The 17,631-nt window shown below is 47.3% G+C and overlaps 1 protein-coding gene across 1 annotated transcript in view; it reads left to right on the top strand.

The window, feature by feature from the left end:
• The window catches only part of RGS22 (regulator of G protein signaling 22), a 399,161-nt gene that overhangs the window by 138,782 nt on the left and 242,748 nt on the right, over positions 1–17,631 (top strand). Inside the window, exon 8 of the mRNA XM_030217260.1 lies at positions 11,975–12,737. Coding sequence (XP_030073120.1) covers positions 11,975–12,737 — 763 coding nt within the window. The remainder of the gene's footprint in view (positions 1–11,974; positions 12,738–17,631) is intronic.

Here is a 17,631-nt window from a genome sequence, read left to right as displayed (position 1 = left end):
CAGAGACTTATACAATGGCACTATCACCTCCTTTTTCCTGCTGGTCATGCCTCTCTTTATTATTATTACTAGCCGTTCAGCCCATAAAAACGGGCTAGTATAGGAAGGGGGGGGGGTGAAAGGCCCCCCACCCCACCGCCGAGTTCGCCGCTGCTGCTGCTCCCCCTCCGAGTTGCCACCCACCTTCCACCCGGTCGGGCCCTCGCTCCGCTATTGAAACAGCGAGGGCACGCAGCTCTACTGCTGAGCTGCCGTGGCCTTCCTTCTTCTTCTCTGCCTGTGTCCCGCTCTCGTGTGATGTAACGTCGTCGAGGGCAGGACACAGGCAGAGAAGAAGAAGGAAGGCCGACGGCAGCTCAGCAGAGCTGTGTGCTGCGTGCCCTCGCTGTTTCAATAGTGGAGCGAGGGCCCGACCGGGTGGAAGGTGGGTGGCGGCGGCGACTCCAGGTGGGGGGAGCGTTAGCGACGGCGGTGTCCCTCGCAAATGTGCAGTAGAGACCCTCTCTGTTCCGCCCCCGTCATCACGTATTGACGCGGGGGCGGGGCAGAGAGGGTCTCTACTGCGCATTTGCGAGTGAGTACGACACTCACCATTTATATATAATGATTATTTATTACATTTGTATCCCGCGCTTTCCCACTTAAAGCAGGTTCAATGCAGGTTTATGCACCCAAACATCCTTCTGGCTTTGGCTGTCACTTTTTCTACCTGTTTGAAAGCTTTAAGGTTGTCTGACAAAATCACCCCCAAGTCCCGCTCTTCCTTTGCACACTGAATCACTACACCCCCCTATACTGTACCGTTCCCTCAGATTTTTGCGACCCAAGTTATGACCCTGCATTTTTTGGGATTAAACCTTAGTTGCCAAATATCGGTCCATTCCTCTAGCTTCGCTAGGTCCTTCCTCATGTCATTCACACCCTCCAGGGTGTCCACCCTGTTGCAGAGTTTAGTATCATCCGCAAAGAGACAAACCATACCAGACAGCCCTTCCGCAATATCGCTCACAAAGATGTTAAAAAGAGCTGGCCCTAGGACCGATCCCTGCGGTACTCCACAGACGACATCCTTTTCTTCAGAGCAAGCTCCATTTACCACCACCCTCTGTCTCCTACCATTCAACCAATTTTTTACCCAATCAGTTACTCTAGGTCCCACACTGAGGGCACTCAATTTATTTATCAGTCGCCTATGCGGAACTGTGTCAAAGGCTTTGCTGAAATCCAAGTATACCACATCAAGCGCCCCTCCCACATCCAACTGTTTGGACACCCAGTCGAAGAAGACAGTCAGATTCGTCTGACACGACCTGCCACTAGTGAAACCATGCTGCCTCGGGCCCCGCATTCCATGTAGTTCAAGAAATGTCACAGTCCTCTTCTTTAGAAGCGTTTCCATTAGCTTACTCACCACCGAGGTCAGACTGACAGGTCTGTAATTCCCTACCTCCTCCTTACTTCCACTCTTGTGCAAGGGAACCACATCTGCCCTTCTCCAGTCCACCGGGACCACTCTAGTTTCTAAGGAAGCATTGAAGAGGTCCGTCAGCGGAGCCGACAGAACTTCTCCGAGTTCCTTAAGCACCCTTGGGTGTATCCCATCAGGCCCCATCGCTCTGTCTACTTTTAGTTTGGCAAGCCCCTCATGAACACAGTCCTCCGTAAACGGGTCTTGGTCTACCATACCTCCATCCCCTTTAGTCTTTGCTTTCTGCAGCCCTACCCCCATTTTTTCATTCGTGAACACAGAGCTTCCATTCCCATAGGACAAGTTGCATATATTCCCACATCCATACACATCCACTCACACCATCATTCTTTCTCTTCCCAGCCCCACCTACCCCTCCCCTTCCCCCTTCCATCCCTAGTTGCATAAGAACTCCTCCAACATCCATGCTCCTCACCATGCAGCCCCCTCATACACCCCTCGTAGAGCTTCTATAAAGCCTCCCCCAATGTCTTTCTTGAGGTCTGCTTCATAGGTTGAGGTAGGGGTCTCCCAGCAGGTTCAGAGCTTCATCATCAAATCAGGAACTCCCGACCCTGACATAGATTATAATCATCAAAAGCTCCTATGTCAGCAGGAAATGCACTAGTGCTGTCTCTGAAGGGATATCCCCGCAGCTCCAACTCTCGATTCTTGCAATGCTGAAGCTCCTAAATCAGAAGAAAATACACTAGTGCTGTCTCAGAAGGGGTGTCCCTTCAACCCCAGTTCTGCTACCAAAATAATGAAGTGCATATCCTTTCACAGCGGTTTCCATGTCACTGATCAGATATCACTATACTCTAGAGTTCAATACCTTTTTCTTTTAATTGTATATCATATAGGGCTATTAACCAGAGTAGGAGTGAAACAAAAACAGTAAAATCTGGCGTCCCTGAAGCTCTCTGTCTCCGAGGTCCAAACTATGCAGTTAAGATCCCGGTTACATACCACAGTCACATCAGAAGCGCTGTGTTATCCAGTTTGTCAAAAAAAAGCTTTAGCTTCCTCCACTTACTTCAATGTCGGTGTCTGATTAGCATGCCAAATCCAGAGGGATGCAGGGAACATCAAAGCGAATCGCACACCCTTCCTGTGTAGTTCCGAGCAGTATGGCACCATGATCTTGCACTGCGCAGCCACATGGGCTGAATAATCATTGAAGAGTAATAATTTGGAACCCTCATATTCCAATGGCTGAGCCCTCCAAAACGCCCTTAGAATGGTCTCCTCTCTCCAGTTGAGGTACTACTGGGCAGCAATCGCTGACCTGGGTTGACAAGTGTCCTGTTGTTTGGGACCGACCCAGTGGGCCCGTTCACAGCTGTACTACGCACCCTCCACCACAAGACCCAATCGCCCAGGAAGCCATGTGCTGAATATCCAATAAAGATCTGCAGAATTCTGGAAGGCCAACTAAACGTAAGTTATTCATTCTCTGCCTATTTTCATGTTCATCTACCTTAGTTTGAAGTTCCATAGTTTCTTTGCAGAGTTTGGCTAGTTTCTGCACCATGTGCCTGCTGTTATCTTCCTGAGCAGAAATGCATTGCTCCACCTCTGATATTCTCCTGCAGTTCATATCAAACTTTTCATTAAGTTCATCCACTGAGAACTGCAATTTATTTAACCTCTCCGTTAGTGCAGCAGAAACTGATCGAGTAATCTCTTGAATCCATTCCCCAGCGGGGATTGTAAAGGCCGCTTGTTCCTCCGTCATCTTCACTGCAGGTGAACGACTTTTATCTTGAGGCAATTTTGCAACTCTTATAGGCATTCCGAATTTCCTGATTCAAAAACCGGGCCCTGGATCTATAGCAGTAGGATCCCATTGTCAATGCTAGGAACTCTGAGCTAAGCAATGGAGGTAGGTGCAGATTTCTTGCAGATTTTAAGAGGGAATTCAACGGAGCGCCACTTTTAACACATCTTCTCAGGCAGACTGCATCATGTGATCTCTGTACATGCATATTTTATCATATACGCATCTACTGCCCCGCTCTACTCAAATTATACCCCCAGAATGCTTCTGCATGGTGTGCCAATAAGTATGTGCCATTTTTCCCACTACACATGCTTTTATATATATATATATATATATATATGTATATATATATTTCTCCGAGGACAAGCAGGCTGCTTGTTCTCACTGATGGGTGACGTCCACGGCAGCCCCTCCAATCGGAATCTTCACTAGCAAAGGCCTTTGCTAGCCCTCGCGCGCCCATGCGCACCACGCATGCACGACCGTCTTCCCGCCCGAACCGGCTTGTGTTCGTCAGTCTTCTTTTGTCTGCGCTCGGGACGGTCATGTTTTGCCACCGTATCGTGCCCCTCAAGTTGACCTCGCACGTCTTCGCGATTTTCGCTTTAAAAAAAAAAAAAAAAAGAGACCGATCAGGTCTTTACCCCTTTCCCGTGTTTCCAGCTTTTTCCCCGCGTAAGTTTCCCTTCGCTTTTGGGAACGGCCTATTTGGCCTCGGTACGGGCTTTTTTCTCCCTTCCTTTTGGTGCCTTTCGTCATCATCGCAAATTTTGATTTCGCCGGCGTGATTTTTCCGCCCATGTCATCGAAGTCTTCCAGCGGCTTCAAGAAGTGCACCCACTGCGCCCGGGTAATCTCGCTCACTGATAGGCACGCTTCGTGTCTTCAGTGTCTGGGGGCTGGGCACCGCCCGCAGGCCTGTAGTCTTTGTGCTCTTTTGAAAAAGAGGACTCAGGTAGCGAGATTGGCCCAGTGGAACGTGTTGTTCTCGGGCTCTTCGACGACAACAGCACGGGACTCGTCGAGTGCATCGACGTCGACAGCATCGAAGTCTTCGACCTCTGCATCGGCATCGACTGCATCGAGGCTTCTACCTCCTGCATCGTCTGTACCGAGACATCGGAAGGCTGTGTCGACGACGGTGGTACTGGGACCTCCGCTATTGCTGATGTCGTCGGACGGTGGTGCTTCGTCTGGAGTGCAGGTGAGGGCTGTCCATTCCCCTGCTGGTGGCAGTGAGCCTTCGGGTGGGTCTCCTCCTGCCCTGAGGGCTCCTGTGGTACAGCCCCCCCCGAGATCGACCTTCTTCGGCCTCGGCACCGAGGAAGCGACGGTTGGATTCTACGTCCTCCTCGTCGGTACCGGGAAGCTCCGGTGACATGCTTCGCTTGAAGAAGTCAAAGAAGCATCGACACCGGTCTCCTTCCCGTCTCGGTACCGAGAGCTCTGGGTCGCCGAGGGAGTCGGCACCCAGTAGGCATCAGCATCGGAGGACCGCTCACCCTCTATTCAGGAGGTGTCGATGCGCTCCCCCTTGGACAGCCTGGAACCGCCTCCACGCCCGGAACAGACTCTGACCTCAACGCCTGCATCGGCTTCTCAGTCTTTCTCCACAGCCGCTCTGCACGAGAGTCTCCGGGCCATTCTTCCAGAGATTCTGGGAGAGCTGTTGCGCCCTTCTCCTCCGGTACCGAGGGTGCTTGCGCTACCGGTACCGTCGGGTGAGGCGACGGATGGCCCCTTGCCCGAGGTGAGGTCTCCGGTATCGGTACCGCTTGTGGCACCGGCTACAGCCGCCTCCCAGGCAGACTCCCCGACGACGTCGGCGGAGGGAGCTTCGCCGGTGCGGGTGAGGGAGTCCACCTCTCAGCGCTCCTACCGTGGCCGTGTTTCCACGGAGTCGAGTCGGGCACGGCTTCAGACGCAGGTTCGTGAACTAGTGTCTGATACCGATGGTGAGGCCTCGTGGGAGTAGGAGGAGGACATCAGATATTTCTCTGACGAGGAGTCTGATGGCCTTCCTTCTGACCCCACTCCCTCCCCTGAAAGGCAGCTTTCTCCTCCCGAGAGTCTGTCTTTCGCGGCCTTTGTCCGGGAGATGTCTACGGCCATCCCCTTCCCGGTGGTCGTGGAGGATGAGCCCAGGGCGGAGATGTTTGAGCTCTTGGACTATCCTTCTCCACCTAAGGAAGTGTCCACAGTACCCATGCATCATGTCCTAAAAAAGACATTGCTGACGAACTGGACCAAGCCATTAACTAATCCCCACATTCCCAAGAAGATCGAATCCCAGTATCGGATCCATGGGGACCCAGAGCTGATGCGCACTCAGTTGCCTCACGACTCTGGTGTGGTGGATCTGGCCCTAAAGAAGGCTAAGAGTTCTAGAGAGCATGCTTTGGCGCCCCTGGGCAGAGACTCCAGAACCTTAGACTCCTTTGGGAGGAAGGCCTATCATTCCTCTATGCTCATGGCCAAGATTCAGTCCTACCAGCTCTACATGAGCATCCATATGCGGAACAATGTGCGACTGTTGGCGGACTTGGTGGACAAGCTCCCTTCTGAGCAAGCCAAGCCGTTTCAGGAGGTGGTCAGGCAGCTGAAGGCGTGCAGAAAATTCCTGGCCAGAGGGATATATGATACCTTTGATGTTGCGTCCAGGGCCGCTGCTCAAGGTGTGGTGATGCGCAGACTCTCATGGCTGCGTGCCTCCGACCTGGAGAATAGGATCCAGCAGCGGATTGCGGACTCCCCTTGCCGAGCAGACAACATTTTTGGAGAAAAGGTCGAACAGGTGGTAGAACAGCTCCACCAGCGGGATAACGCTTTCGACAAATTCTCCCGCCGGCAGCCTTCAGAATCTACCTCATCAGGTAGACGTTTTTATGGGGGAAGGAAGGCTGTTCTCTACTCTTCTGGTAAGCGTAGGTACAATCCTCTCTCTCGCCAGCCTGCGGCCCAGGCTAAGCCCCAGCGCGCTCGCTCTCGTCAGCAGCGTGCGCCTCAGCAAGGCCCTACGGCTCCCCAGCAAAAGCAGGGGGCTGTCAGGTTCTCAGGTTCAGAGCCCGCAGGGCCGGGCTCTGGAGCAAACGTGAGCCCTTGGGCTGCTGCCGAGGAGCGACAGCAGCAGGCAAAATCCACCAACCAACACTGGGCAAGCACACCGGCAGGGACTGCAGGCACCGCCCAGCGAGCCGGAACACACGGACTGGAACACTGGACTGGAATTCCCCGGACTGGAGGACACAGGACTGGAACCCCCCCGGACTGGAACACTGGACTGGAATCCCCCGGACTGGAGGACACAGGACTGGAACACCCTGGACTGGAACACAGGACTGGAATCCACACAGCTTCACCTGCACTTAGCTACTAAGCCCCCCAGGAGTTGAGCTCCTGGGTTCGAGTAGCCGGCAGGACTTACTGGATACCAGATGACACAGGGACCAGGACTGGAAACAGAAGTACTCCTAAACCTAAACTGATCTACGTGCTCCGAAGCCGTAAACCAGCAGGAGTGTTCCTAACAGAAAACTGACAAAAGGACTGCCTAAGCCCTATACTAAACAGGAGCTCCTAAGCCCTGCTCAAGAAAGGGACTTCCTAAGCCCTAAACTAACAGAGCAGGGAACTAAACACAAAGCTAACACAGGTGCTACTAAGCACCAAGCTACAAGCAGAGCTCTACACTAATAAGCTAAACACAAAACTAACAAGCTACCTAAGCACTGCTCTAGCAAGCTGGATACAAAACTAACAAGGTGCTTCCTAAGCACTACTCTGGCAAGCAACCAGAAGAGCTCCTACACTAAAAGGGAAGACAGGGGAGCCACAAGGAAAAAGCAGGGAAGCTAACACATAAGCCAAAAGTGATTCTAAATCACCAAACACCAACAGCAAAGACTGCAATGCTCACAATAGCACAAACCCAGAAGTACTTCTAACAGCAAACTCTGCAGTGTTCCTAACAACACCAAACCCTGAAGTACTTCTATCAACAACAGAGCTTCCAAAGCCCTACACATAGCAATGCTTCCAAAACCAAGAGGGAAAAGCAGGGTAACCATAAGGGAAAAGCAGGAAAGCTAAACACACAGTCACCAGTGCATACAGCACTAACACTAACCTGGCCCTCAGCAAACGCAAGCAGGGAAACTAGACACAAAGTCAGAAGTGCACACTGCACCACCCTACCTAAAGCAAACACCACCGTTGCAAAGGCTCTGAAGGAAACAACTCCACTTCCTTATCAAGGCCCTCCCTGATGATGTCACACTCCCTAGACCTAGGCAAAAGCACACTGACCCAGAGATGCCCAACCCACACCAATGCAACACCGTGAAGCACTAGAAGCCAGTACACCCAAAGAGAGGTAGAGCTAACTCAGTCCACCCACACAGCTGTAGTAAAGAGAAACAATTAACCCCATGCTGCTGGAAGCTGCCAGCACAGAGAGACAGAGCCAACTCAGAAAGGACAGACAAAAGAAACAGAAGCCAGCTAAGAAGCTGACCCCCAGGAAAGAGGTAAGTTTGAGAGGGGTTCAGACCCCAATCATAACAGGGGCGAGCTTTTGACTGGCTCCAGCAGAGCATAGCCAACATCAACATGTCCGTGCCGGGCGATCTGCCGGTCGGGGGGAGGTTGAAAGTTTTTCACCAAAGGGTGGCCTCTTATAACCTCCAACCGTTGGGTTCTTCAAATAGTCTGGCAAGGGTACGCCCTCAATTTGGCCTTGAAGCCTCCAAATTGCCCACCGGGAGCTCAGTCCTACAGCTTCCAGCACAAGCAGGTACTTGCAGAGGAACTCTCCGCCCTTCTCAGCGCCAATGCGGTCGAGCCCGTGCCATCCGGGCAAGAAGGGCTGGGATTCTATTCCAGGTACTTCCTTGTGGAAAAGAAAACAGGGGGGATGCGTCCCATCCTAGACCTAAGGGCCCTGAACAAATATCTGGTCAAGGAAAAGTTCAGGATGTTTTCCCTGGGCACCCTTCTTCCCATGATTCAGGAAAACGATTGGCTATGCTCTCTGGACTTGAAGGACGCCTACACGCACATCCCGATATTGCCAGCTCACAGGCAGTATCTACAATTTTGTCTGGGCACACGTCACTTCCAGTACTGTGTGCTACCCTTTGGACTTGCCTCTGCGCCCAGGGTGTTCACAAAGTGCCTGGCTGTAGTAGCAGCAGCGCTTCGCAGGCTGGGAGTGCACGTGTTCCCTTATCTCGACGATTGGCTGGTGAAGAACAATTCTGAAGCAGGAGCTCTACAGTCCATGCAGATGACTATTCGACTCCTGGAGCTACTGGGGTTTGTGATAAATTATCCAAAGTCCCATCTTCTCCCAGCACAGAGACTCGAATTCATAGGAGCTCTGCTGGATTCTCGGACGGCTCGTGCCTATCTTCCGGAGACAAGGGCCAACAATCTGCTGTCCCTCGTCTCCCGGGTATGAGCGTCCCAGCAGATCACAGCTTGGCAGATGTTGAGATTGCTTGGCCACATGGCCTCCACAGTTCATGTGACTCCCATGGCTCGTCTTCACATGCGATCTGCTCAATGGACCCTAGCTTCCCAGTGGTTTCAGGCTGCTGGGGATCTAGAGGACGTGATCCACCTGTCCACGAGTTTTCTCAAATCCCTGTACTGGTGGACGATTTGCTCCAATTTGACTCTGGGACGCCCTTTCCAAATTCCTCAGCCACAAAAAGTGCTGACTACGGATGCATCTCTCCTGGGGTGGGGAGCTCATGTCGATGGGCTTCACACCCAGGGAAGCTGGTCCATCCAGGAACGCGATCTGCAGATCAATCTCCTGGAGTTACGAGCGGTCTGGAACGCTCTGAAGGCTTTCAGAGATCGGCTGTCCCACCAAATTATCCAAATTCAGACAGACAACCAGGTTGCCATGTATTACATCAACAAGCAGAGGGGCACCGGATCTTGCCCCCTGTGTCAGGAGGCCGTCAGCATGTGGCTGTGGGCTCGCCGTTACGGCATGTTGCTCCAAGCCACATATCTGGCAGGCGTAAACAACAGTCTGGCTGACAGGTTGAGCAGGATTATGCAACCTCACGAGTGGTCACTCAACTCCAGAGTAGTGCGCCGGATCTTCCAGGTGTGGGGCACCCCCTTGGTAGATCTCTTTGCATCTCGAGCCAACCACAAGGTCCCTCAGTTCTGTTCCAGACTTCAGGCCCACGGCCGACTGGCATCGAATGCCTTCCTCCTGGATTGGGGGGAAGGCCTGCTGTATGCTTATCCTCCCATACCTCTGGTGGGGAAGACTTTGTTGAAACTCAAGCAAGACCAAGGCACCATGATTCTGATTGCTCCTTTTTGGCCGCGTCAGATCTGGTTCCCTCTCCTTCTGGAGTTGTCCTCCGAAGAACCGTGGAGATAAGAGTGTTTTCCGACCCTCATCACACAGGACGAAGGGGCGCTTCTGTATCCCAACCTCCAGTCTCTGGCTCTCACGGCCTGGATGTTGAGAGCGTAGACTTTGCCTCTTTGGGTCTGTCGGAGGGTGTCTCCCGTGTCTTGCTTGCTTCCAGAAAAGATTCCACTAAGAGGAGTTACTTCTTTTTATGGAGGAGGTTTGCTGTCTGGTGTGACAGCAAGGCCTTAGATCCTCGCTCCTGTCCTACACAGACCCTGCTTGAATACCTTCTGCACTTGTCTGAGTCTGGTTTCAAGACCAACTCTGTAAGGGTTCACCTTAGCGCAATCAGTGCATACCATTACCGTGTGGAAGGTAAGCCGATCTCAGGACAGCCTTTAGTTGTTCGCTTCATGAGAGGTTTGCTTTTGTCAAAGCCCCCTGTCAAACCTCCTACAGTGTCATGGGATCTCAATGTCGTTCTCACCCAGCTGATGAAACCTCCTTTTGAGCCACTGAACTCCTGCCATCTGAAGTACTTGACCTGGAAGGTCATTTTCTTGGTGGCAGTTACTTCAGCTCGTAGAGTCAGTGAGCTTCAGGCCCTGGTAGCCCAGGCCCCTTACACCAGATTTCATCATAGTAGAGTAGTCCTCCGCACTCACCCTAAGTTCTTGCCGAAGGTAGTGTCGGAGTTCCATCTGAACCAGTCAATTGTCTTGCCAACATTCTTTCCCCGTCCGCATTCCTGCCCTGCTGAACGTCAGCTGCACACATTGGACTGCAAAAGAGCATTGGCCTTCTATCTGGAGCGGACACAGCCCAACAGACAGTCCGCCCAAATGTTTGTTTCTTTTGATCCCAACAGGAGGGGAGTGGCTGTGGGGAAACGCACCATTTCCAATTGGCTAGCAGATTGCATTTCCTTCACTTACGCCCAGGCTGGGCTGGCTCTTGAGGGTCATGTCACGGCTCATAATGTTAGAGCCATGGCAGCGTCGGTGGCCCACTTGAAGTCAGCCACTATTGAAGAGATTTGCAAGGCTGCGACGTGGTCATCTGTCCACACATTCACATCTCATTACTGTCTGCAGCAGGATACCCAACGCGACAGTCGGTTCGGGCAGTCAGTGCTTCAGAATCTGTTCGGGGTTTAGAATCCAACTCCACCCCCCTAGGCCCATTTTTATTCTGTTCCAGGCTACACTCTCAGTTAGTTGAATAAGTTGTTAGGTCAATCTCAGTTATGTCCTCGCCGTTGCGAGGCTCAATTTACCATGTTTGTTGTTTTGAGTGAGCCTGGGGGCTAGGGATACCCCATCAGTGAGAACAAGCAGCCTGCTTGTCCTCGGAGAAAGCGAATGCTACATACCTGTAGAAGGTATTCTCTGAGGACAGCAGGCTGATTGTTCTCACATACCCGCCCGCCTCCCCTTTGGAGTTGTGTCTTCCCTTGTCTTTGTCTTGCTATATACGGGACTGACGAACACGAGCCGGTTCGGGCGGGAAGACGGTCGCGCATGCGCGCGCGAGGGCTAGCAAAGGCCTTTGCTAGTGAAGATTCCGATTGGAGGGGCTGCCGTGGACGTCACCCATCAGTGAAAACAATCAGCCTGCTGTCCTCGGAGAATACCTTCTACAGGTATGTAGCATTCGCTATATATATATATATATATATATATATATATATATATATATATATGCATTTGGAAAATGCTTTATAAATTTACCATCTTAGATCATAGATATTCCCTAATAAAAATCTTTTTTCCAAGCAGTTTCCCTATAGCTAAGTTTATCATAGCTATAGGGAAACTGCTTGGAAAAAAGATTTTTATTAGGGAATATCTATGATCTAAGATGGTAAATTTATAAAGCATTTTCCAAATGCATATATATATATATATATATATATATATATATATATATATATATATATATATATATATATATATATATATATATATATATATTGTACTTTCTCATTCTTGCCCTTATTACTTCCTGTTCTAGCGTATGCATGCTTTGAAACAGTGCATGTACTTTTACATACATTGAGAAGGGCAATTTTCAGTTTCCCCACACTAGCCACATTAATCTGTTTTGGTGTGGCTAAATAAATATGAAAATTGTCCTTCCAAAGTTATAACCTCACTTTTCTTTGTCTCACTGTTTTTAATTATTTATAGTAGTCTACCAATAATACATATGCTAAATTTAACTCTTCCTTTGCATTCATTGCCTCAAGAAAGATGCAGAGGATGACAGAAGAGGCGTTGTATGAGGGTATCAAATTTTATATTTGAGGTTTTTTATTGCAATATTTTCTTATTTTATGCAGCTGCTGATTTTGAACAGGACACTTACAAACCTCTGGTTGCCAAATACAGTTCAACCACTTTACCCCTTAGAAGACCATCAGAAGTTTACAGTGATGAGACGATCAGTGAGAATTTAAAGCAAGCAGTTGAAGAGTATTCTGTGTCCTTTGCTGAATCTCCTTCACCTACCCCTATAAGAGTTTATATTGATCAGCCATGGGAAACTGGAAGCAAAGTGGAGCACAGAAAGCATAAAGTAAAAAAATGGCAAGAACTGGATCACACTGTAGGTGAAGATAAAGAAACAGCAATAGAGACTATTGACCTGAATGGAAGCCTGCTTAGTCCTAATATACAGCATTTAGAAGAATTTGCAGCAGATTATGTTGAACGTTTACTAAAAGGTACCATTGAAAGACTAATGAACCAACCCACTGATGAGATTTTTGACAAAAGCGATGACTACAATGGATTGAAAGTAATCATTCATGATTTGCCGCATAGCTCTACTTCTTTGTCATCTTCCTCTTTGTCCAGTGAGCATGATTCCAGTTATATTATTCCAGAATTCCGAGATGAAGAACTCTGTTTAAGTTCAGAGTCAGAAGATGATGAAACAAGCACCAAGGCTACCTGGTATGCTAATCTCAAAAATATCAATACCAGAAAGAAATTTGAAAAATTCAAGTCATTTCTAAAAGGAACAATAGGGGAAAAGAACTGGTGGCTTTGGATGGACATTGAAAGACTAAGATCCATCAAGGACCCTAAAAGACAACAAAGGTAGTTATGCTTTGTCTTACAGATTATTTCAAAATATATTAATCATATCTGGTTTGGATAATGTAATATGAGTTGAGAAAGGTGGAATGACTGAGTACCAGAAGTGATTCACATTCTTTTTTTTTTTTAACATGGTAGTTTCCCCCTGCTGCTTTGTACACTCATCTTAATTAGAGTCAGGGCGTGATCTAGTAGCATAAGCTTTCGTTGGTAACTACCAGGGATTTTTCCAGTATTTTATACTCCCTCCCCTGCTCTAAGTATTTGTAGTCTGGTCAGTGACTACCCAGGGGCTGTGAAACTGCCTCCATGTCATTCCCAATGAGCAGAGAGAGCAGAAGACCTAACTCAGGGATCAAACTGGGGAACTTCTACATGGTAATGCACAGCACTTGCCACACAAGCCACCAGGATGATCCAATAATTGAGGTTCTAATTTTTTTTCAGAAAGGCTTTAGTATTCCTTACATTCTTTACCGCTGCCATTAACTTGGCACATCTTATTGAGCTGTTGCCCTCGCCTTTCTCCCCTGTAATACATCCTCTTGTTTTAGTGCCTCCTAATCTATACCCATTCTGTACCACATATGCTCTGTCTCTGCTGCTCCTTTCAGTACATCCTCAAGGAGGACGGTAAGTTTTAACTTTCAACAAGGAATTTCTATCCGCTCCAGCAGCTTCTTTCACACATGTATCCATAATCATGTGCATAATTTTTATTTGTTGTTTCTTTTTACCTTACTGTTATGATACCAGTTGTAATAACTCTAGCTGGTATCTATTGATGCAGAAACAAAGTTATACCTCCCAGCTAATTTTAGTCTTTCTCATTGAGAGGGTAATTTTATGAAGCTTTTTTTCTGCATATAAAGCCCGTTCTGCACTCAGAAAAGGGCTTTCATGTAATCATATGATAGTAACATAGTAAATGATGGCAGATAAAGACCTGTACGGTCCATCCAGTCTGCCCAACAAGATCAAATACTTGCACAAAAAGTACGTACATGGAAAGCATGTGCCTATCTTTACACACTCTGGGGGGGGGGGGGGGGGGGGGATTTAGTAAATGGTGCCCAAAATTAAGTTCTGGGAAGATCTGGCTAAACTAGTACTTAACAGAAGATAGAAAATATTTGCAAAGAAAACATAGCACAGTCATGACACCCATAGCTATCACCTCCTAGAACGTAGCAAGGATTTCTATGATCTTGTATTGCTCTAGATCAGGGGTTCTCAATCCAGTCCTCGATATATAACCAGCTATTCAGGTTTTCAGGAATACCAGTTCCAGAGCACCGAAACTTAAATCAGCAAAATAATATTCTTTTTGAATATAGTAAGCCACCAAGGGAGCATTCAAACCTTGACAATGGAGATGATTATTCTATGTATCATGAGATAAAAGAATTCACCATTTATAAAACTAATTGTTAAATCTAAAGAAAAATAATATTATAGTAATCATACATATAAGTAAAGCTAAGATTAGAACCACAGAAGTTCTACCACACAAACAATTATTCTAGTTGATCTCCTATACCAGTCCAGATCAAAAATACATCACCAATAAACCTTTTCCAAAGACTTATATATTGTTCAAAAGGAGAGTGTATTTGCTTAAACCATCCTCTATAAAAATTAGCCACAACCAGGGCCATTGTAGTACCCATTGATGTTCCCTTTACTTGTAAATGATCATTTCTTTGGAATATTAAAAAAAAAATTTTCAAACCAAGATTCATTAAATCTTTTAAAAACGTTGATGGAGGGTTTAAATAAAGTGTTCATTTATCCAGGACATCAAACAAAACTTGAATCACTACAATTTGGAAAATGAATCACTGCAATTTGCAGCATAGTATCAGTAGCATCCCTAACGTAAGATGCTAATAACAAAAGGATGTAAAAATTGATCAACAAAAAGGGACAAAAATTCTAATAATAAAACTTTAGAAAAAATAATAGTGACCAGAAGGGGTATGGAGGTTTTTTTTATACTTTATTTTTTATTGAGATTGATTTATATAATATAATCACAAATATATACATTGTGACAAAGGAAATAACACAAATGCTCAATTCCACAAATGTAAGAAAAGGAAATAAAGAAAAAAATTAATTTATCCAAAATAATAAGGGTCTGGAGGGTTCTTATGGATTTTTGGTAGGATGTACGTTACTGGCATGACAGGAATTTGAACCTGAAAAACTGGAATTCTTAGGCCATGAGTTACAACATATAAACTTAGTTATTTACTGTAGCTGTAGGTTCCTGATCTTGCCTGCCATAAAAGTGGTATCAGAAAGTTGTCTTTCCATTTCTTCGGCATAACCCCCTCATTCTAAAATTGTGCATGCAGGTTATAAAATAGTGCCAATCACACTGGCAATTCTCGTAAATATTTACTTGTGGAACCACAATTGTAATCCAATATTCTATCCTAGGTTCCCAATGCTTCAGTTTATACACAATCCAAGTTCATAATCTCCTCTATGTTTTAACCAAACTAATAGTGACCTCAGCGGTGCTCATTACTAAATACTGAAGATAGTAATGGATCCAGCACCCACCTCTTCATCGGTTCACTCCACTACCATACTATGTTGTGTCTTGTACATTATTTTTACTACTTCAATTAATAGATACTCATCTCTTAAATGTATCAGACTGGGGGTTAACGACATCCAACATGCATGTTTCGCCCATAAAATGGTCTGTCTCAAGGACTCTCCCCTGAAAAACAAGAAAAGTACATCCAGGGTCACTACACAAGCGAGTTCTGGAGGCACATCTGTATACGTCAATTTGAAGACCCCTGAAGAAGGCCAGTTGGTTGAAACACGGACCGTGTAGGGTCCTAATAAACTTTTTGGTGCCCTTACTCTTTTGTGGTGTGGATCTGGTCTGTTTTGGTTTTCTTCCACTCTTTTTGTTTTCTCACTACATAAGCACCATACTTTCCTAGTCTCATGCAGTGATCCATTATACATTCAAAACTACTTTCCTTTGCAAATTAGGATCTAATTGCCACTAATCTAATATAATAATTTGTACCAACAACGTTCCATGGCTGTCTGGGTTTGCAACATCCTGACGTCAGCAAGCTTCCAGCGTTCCATTCCCTCTCACTGTACCGCCCTCGCGTAAAGATGAAATTATATCAGAGGGCGGAACAGTGAGAGGGAAGGGAACGCTGGAGGCGAGCTGACGTCAGGATGTTATGAACGCAAGCAAGACAAGTGAAGGCAATGGAATGCTGAACATGGAGGGGAGGACAGAATCCATGGACATTGAGGGGAGGGCAGGGCAGAGGAGAATCGACATGAATGGGGATGGAAGGAGAGGAGAGAATCGCGGGACACGGATGGGAGGGCAGGGCAGAGGAGAATCGCTGGACATGGTGGGGATGGGAGGAGAGGAGAGAATCATGGGACACGGAGGAGAGGGCAGGGTAGAGGACAATCACTGGACATGGAGGGGAGGCCAGAATCGCGGGACACGGAGGGGAGGGCAGGGCAGAGGAGAATCGCTGGACATGGAGGGGAGGCCAGAATCGCGGGCACGGAGGGGACGGCAGGGCACAGGAGAATCGCTGCACATGGAGGGGAGGTCAGAATTGTGGGATACGGAGGGGAGGGGAGGGGAGGGAAGAATCACTGGACATGGAGGGGAGGGCAGGAGAGAGAGGAAAAATCGCTTCGACGAGAGCCTCAAAGACATAATCACCATTACAAGATAGCCTTGCTAGCACCCGTTTCATTTTTTTGAGAAATGGGCCTTTTTTACTAGTAACCAAAAATCACCAATAATTGAAGTTAATTGGTGCAAGTTTGCAGTTTCATGTGTAACTAAACTTAGTTACTATTCTAGAAAATTAGCATGAAAAAGCTAGAACATGTAGCTGCAAGAGGACTGTTTCCATGGGAGGAAAATAGACAGTTCAGGGGTATGCCTCCCCTTTACTTGCTGAGATTGTACAATACTATCAGCTATGCATGCATATGCAAAGTATTGAACTTACTGTTCACTAATAAATGATATTTGTTCATGAAAATTATTATAACTGCTGGAGGTGAAGGATAAGAGTATGTTTAAAGAAAGGCACATATTGTGGAAGCATTTATTGGTGACAAGATAAATGTCTCACCCTATCATTTAAAGAGGGCAGTTGAGATGGCCCTAGGTGTTCTGTCTGGCTTTTGTTAGATGGGTTTGGGAAATGGAAAAAAGGGGGAGTGGATTGGATCAGATCATTACTAGAGCAGACTTTTTTTTTTTTTAATAGGAGCTAGGATAGAGGGGAAATTCTCTTTTTTTTTCTGAGAGGGGAAGGGTTTTCCTCAGTACTGTGCAAGGCTACAGTTACAGGTCTTTGTGACCAAAAGAGGGCTCAGATGCTAAAGGAACTAGCAAAGAGGAGTCCTCAGTGCTGGAAAGACTGCAGTTACAGGTCTTGGCCAAAAGAGGGCTGTGCTTTTAAGGGAGTTAATATAAGTACATAAGTATTGCCATACTGGGAAAGACCAAAGGTCCATTGAGCCCAGCATCCTGTTTCCAACAGTGGCCAATCCAGGTCACAAATACCCGGCAAGATCCCAAAAATGTACAAAACATTTTATACTGCTTATCCCAGAAATAGTGGATTTTCCCCAAGTCCATTTAATAACGGTCTATGGACTTTTCCTTTAGGAAGCCGTCCAAACCTTTTTTAAACTCCGCTAAGCTAACCGCCTTTACTACATTCTCTGGCAACGAATTCCAGAGTTTAATTACACGTTGAGTGAAGAAAAATTTTCTCCGATTCATTTTAAATTTACTACATTGTAGCTTTGTCACATGCCCCCTAGTCCTAGTATTTTTGGAAAGCGTGAACAGACGCTTCACATCTACCTG

The sequence above is a fragment of the Microcaecilia unicolor genome, chromosome 1, assembly GCF_901765095.1.
Source record: "Microcaecilia unicolor chromosome 1, aMicUni1.1, whole genome shotgun sequence".
NCBI lineage: Eukaryota > Metazoa > Chordata > Amphibia > Gymnophiona > Siphonopidae > Microcaecilia > Microcaecilia unicolor.
The sequence above is the reverse complement of the archived record's forward strand: the minus strand, read 5'-3'. Positions and strand labels throughout refer to the sequence as shown.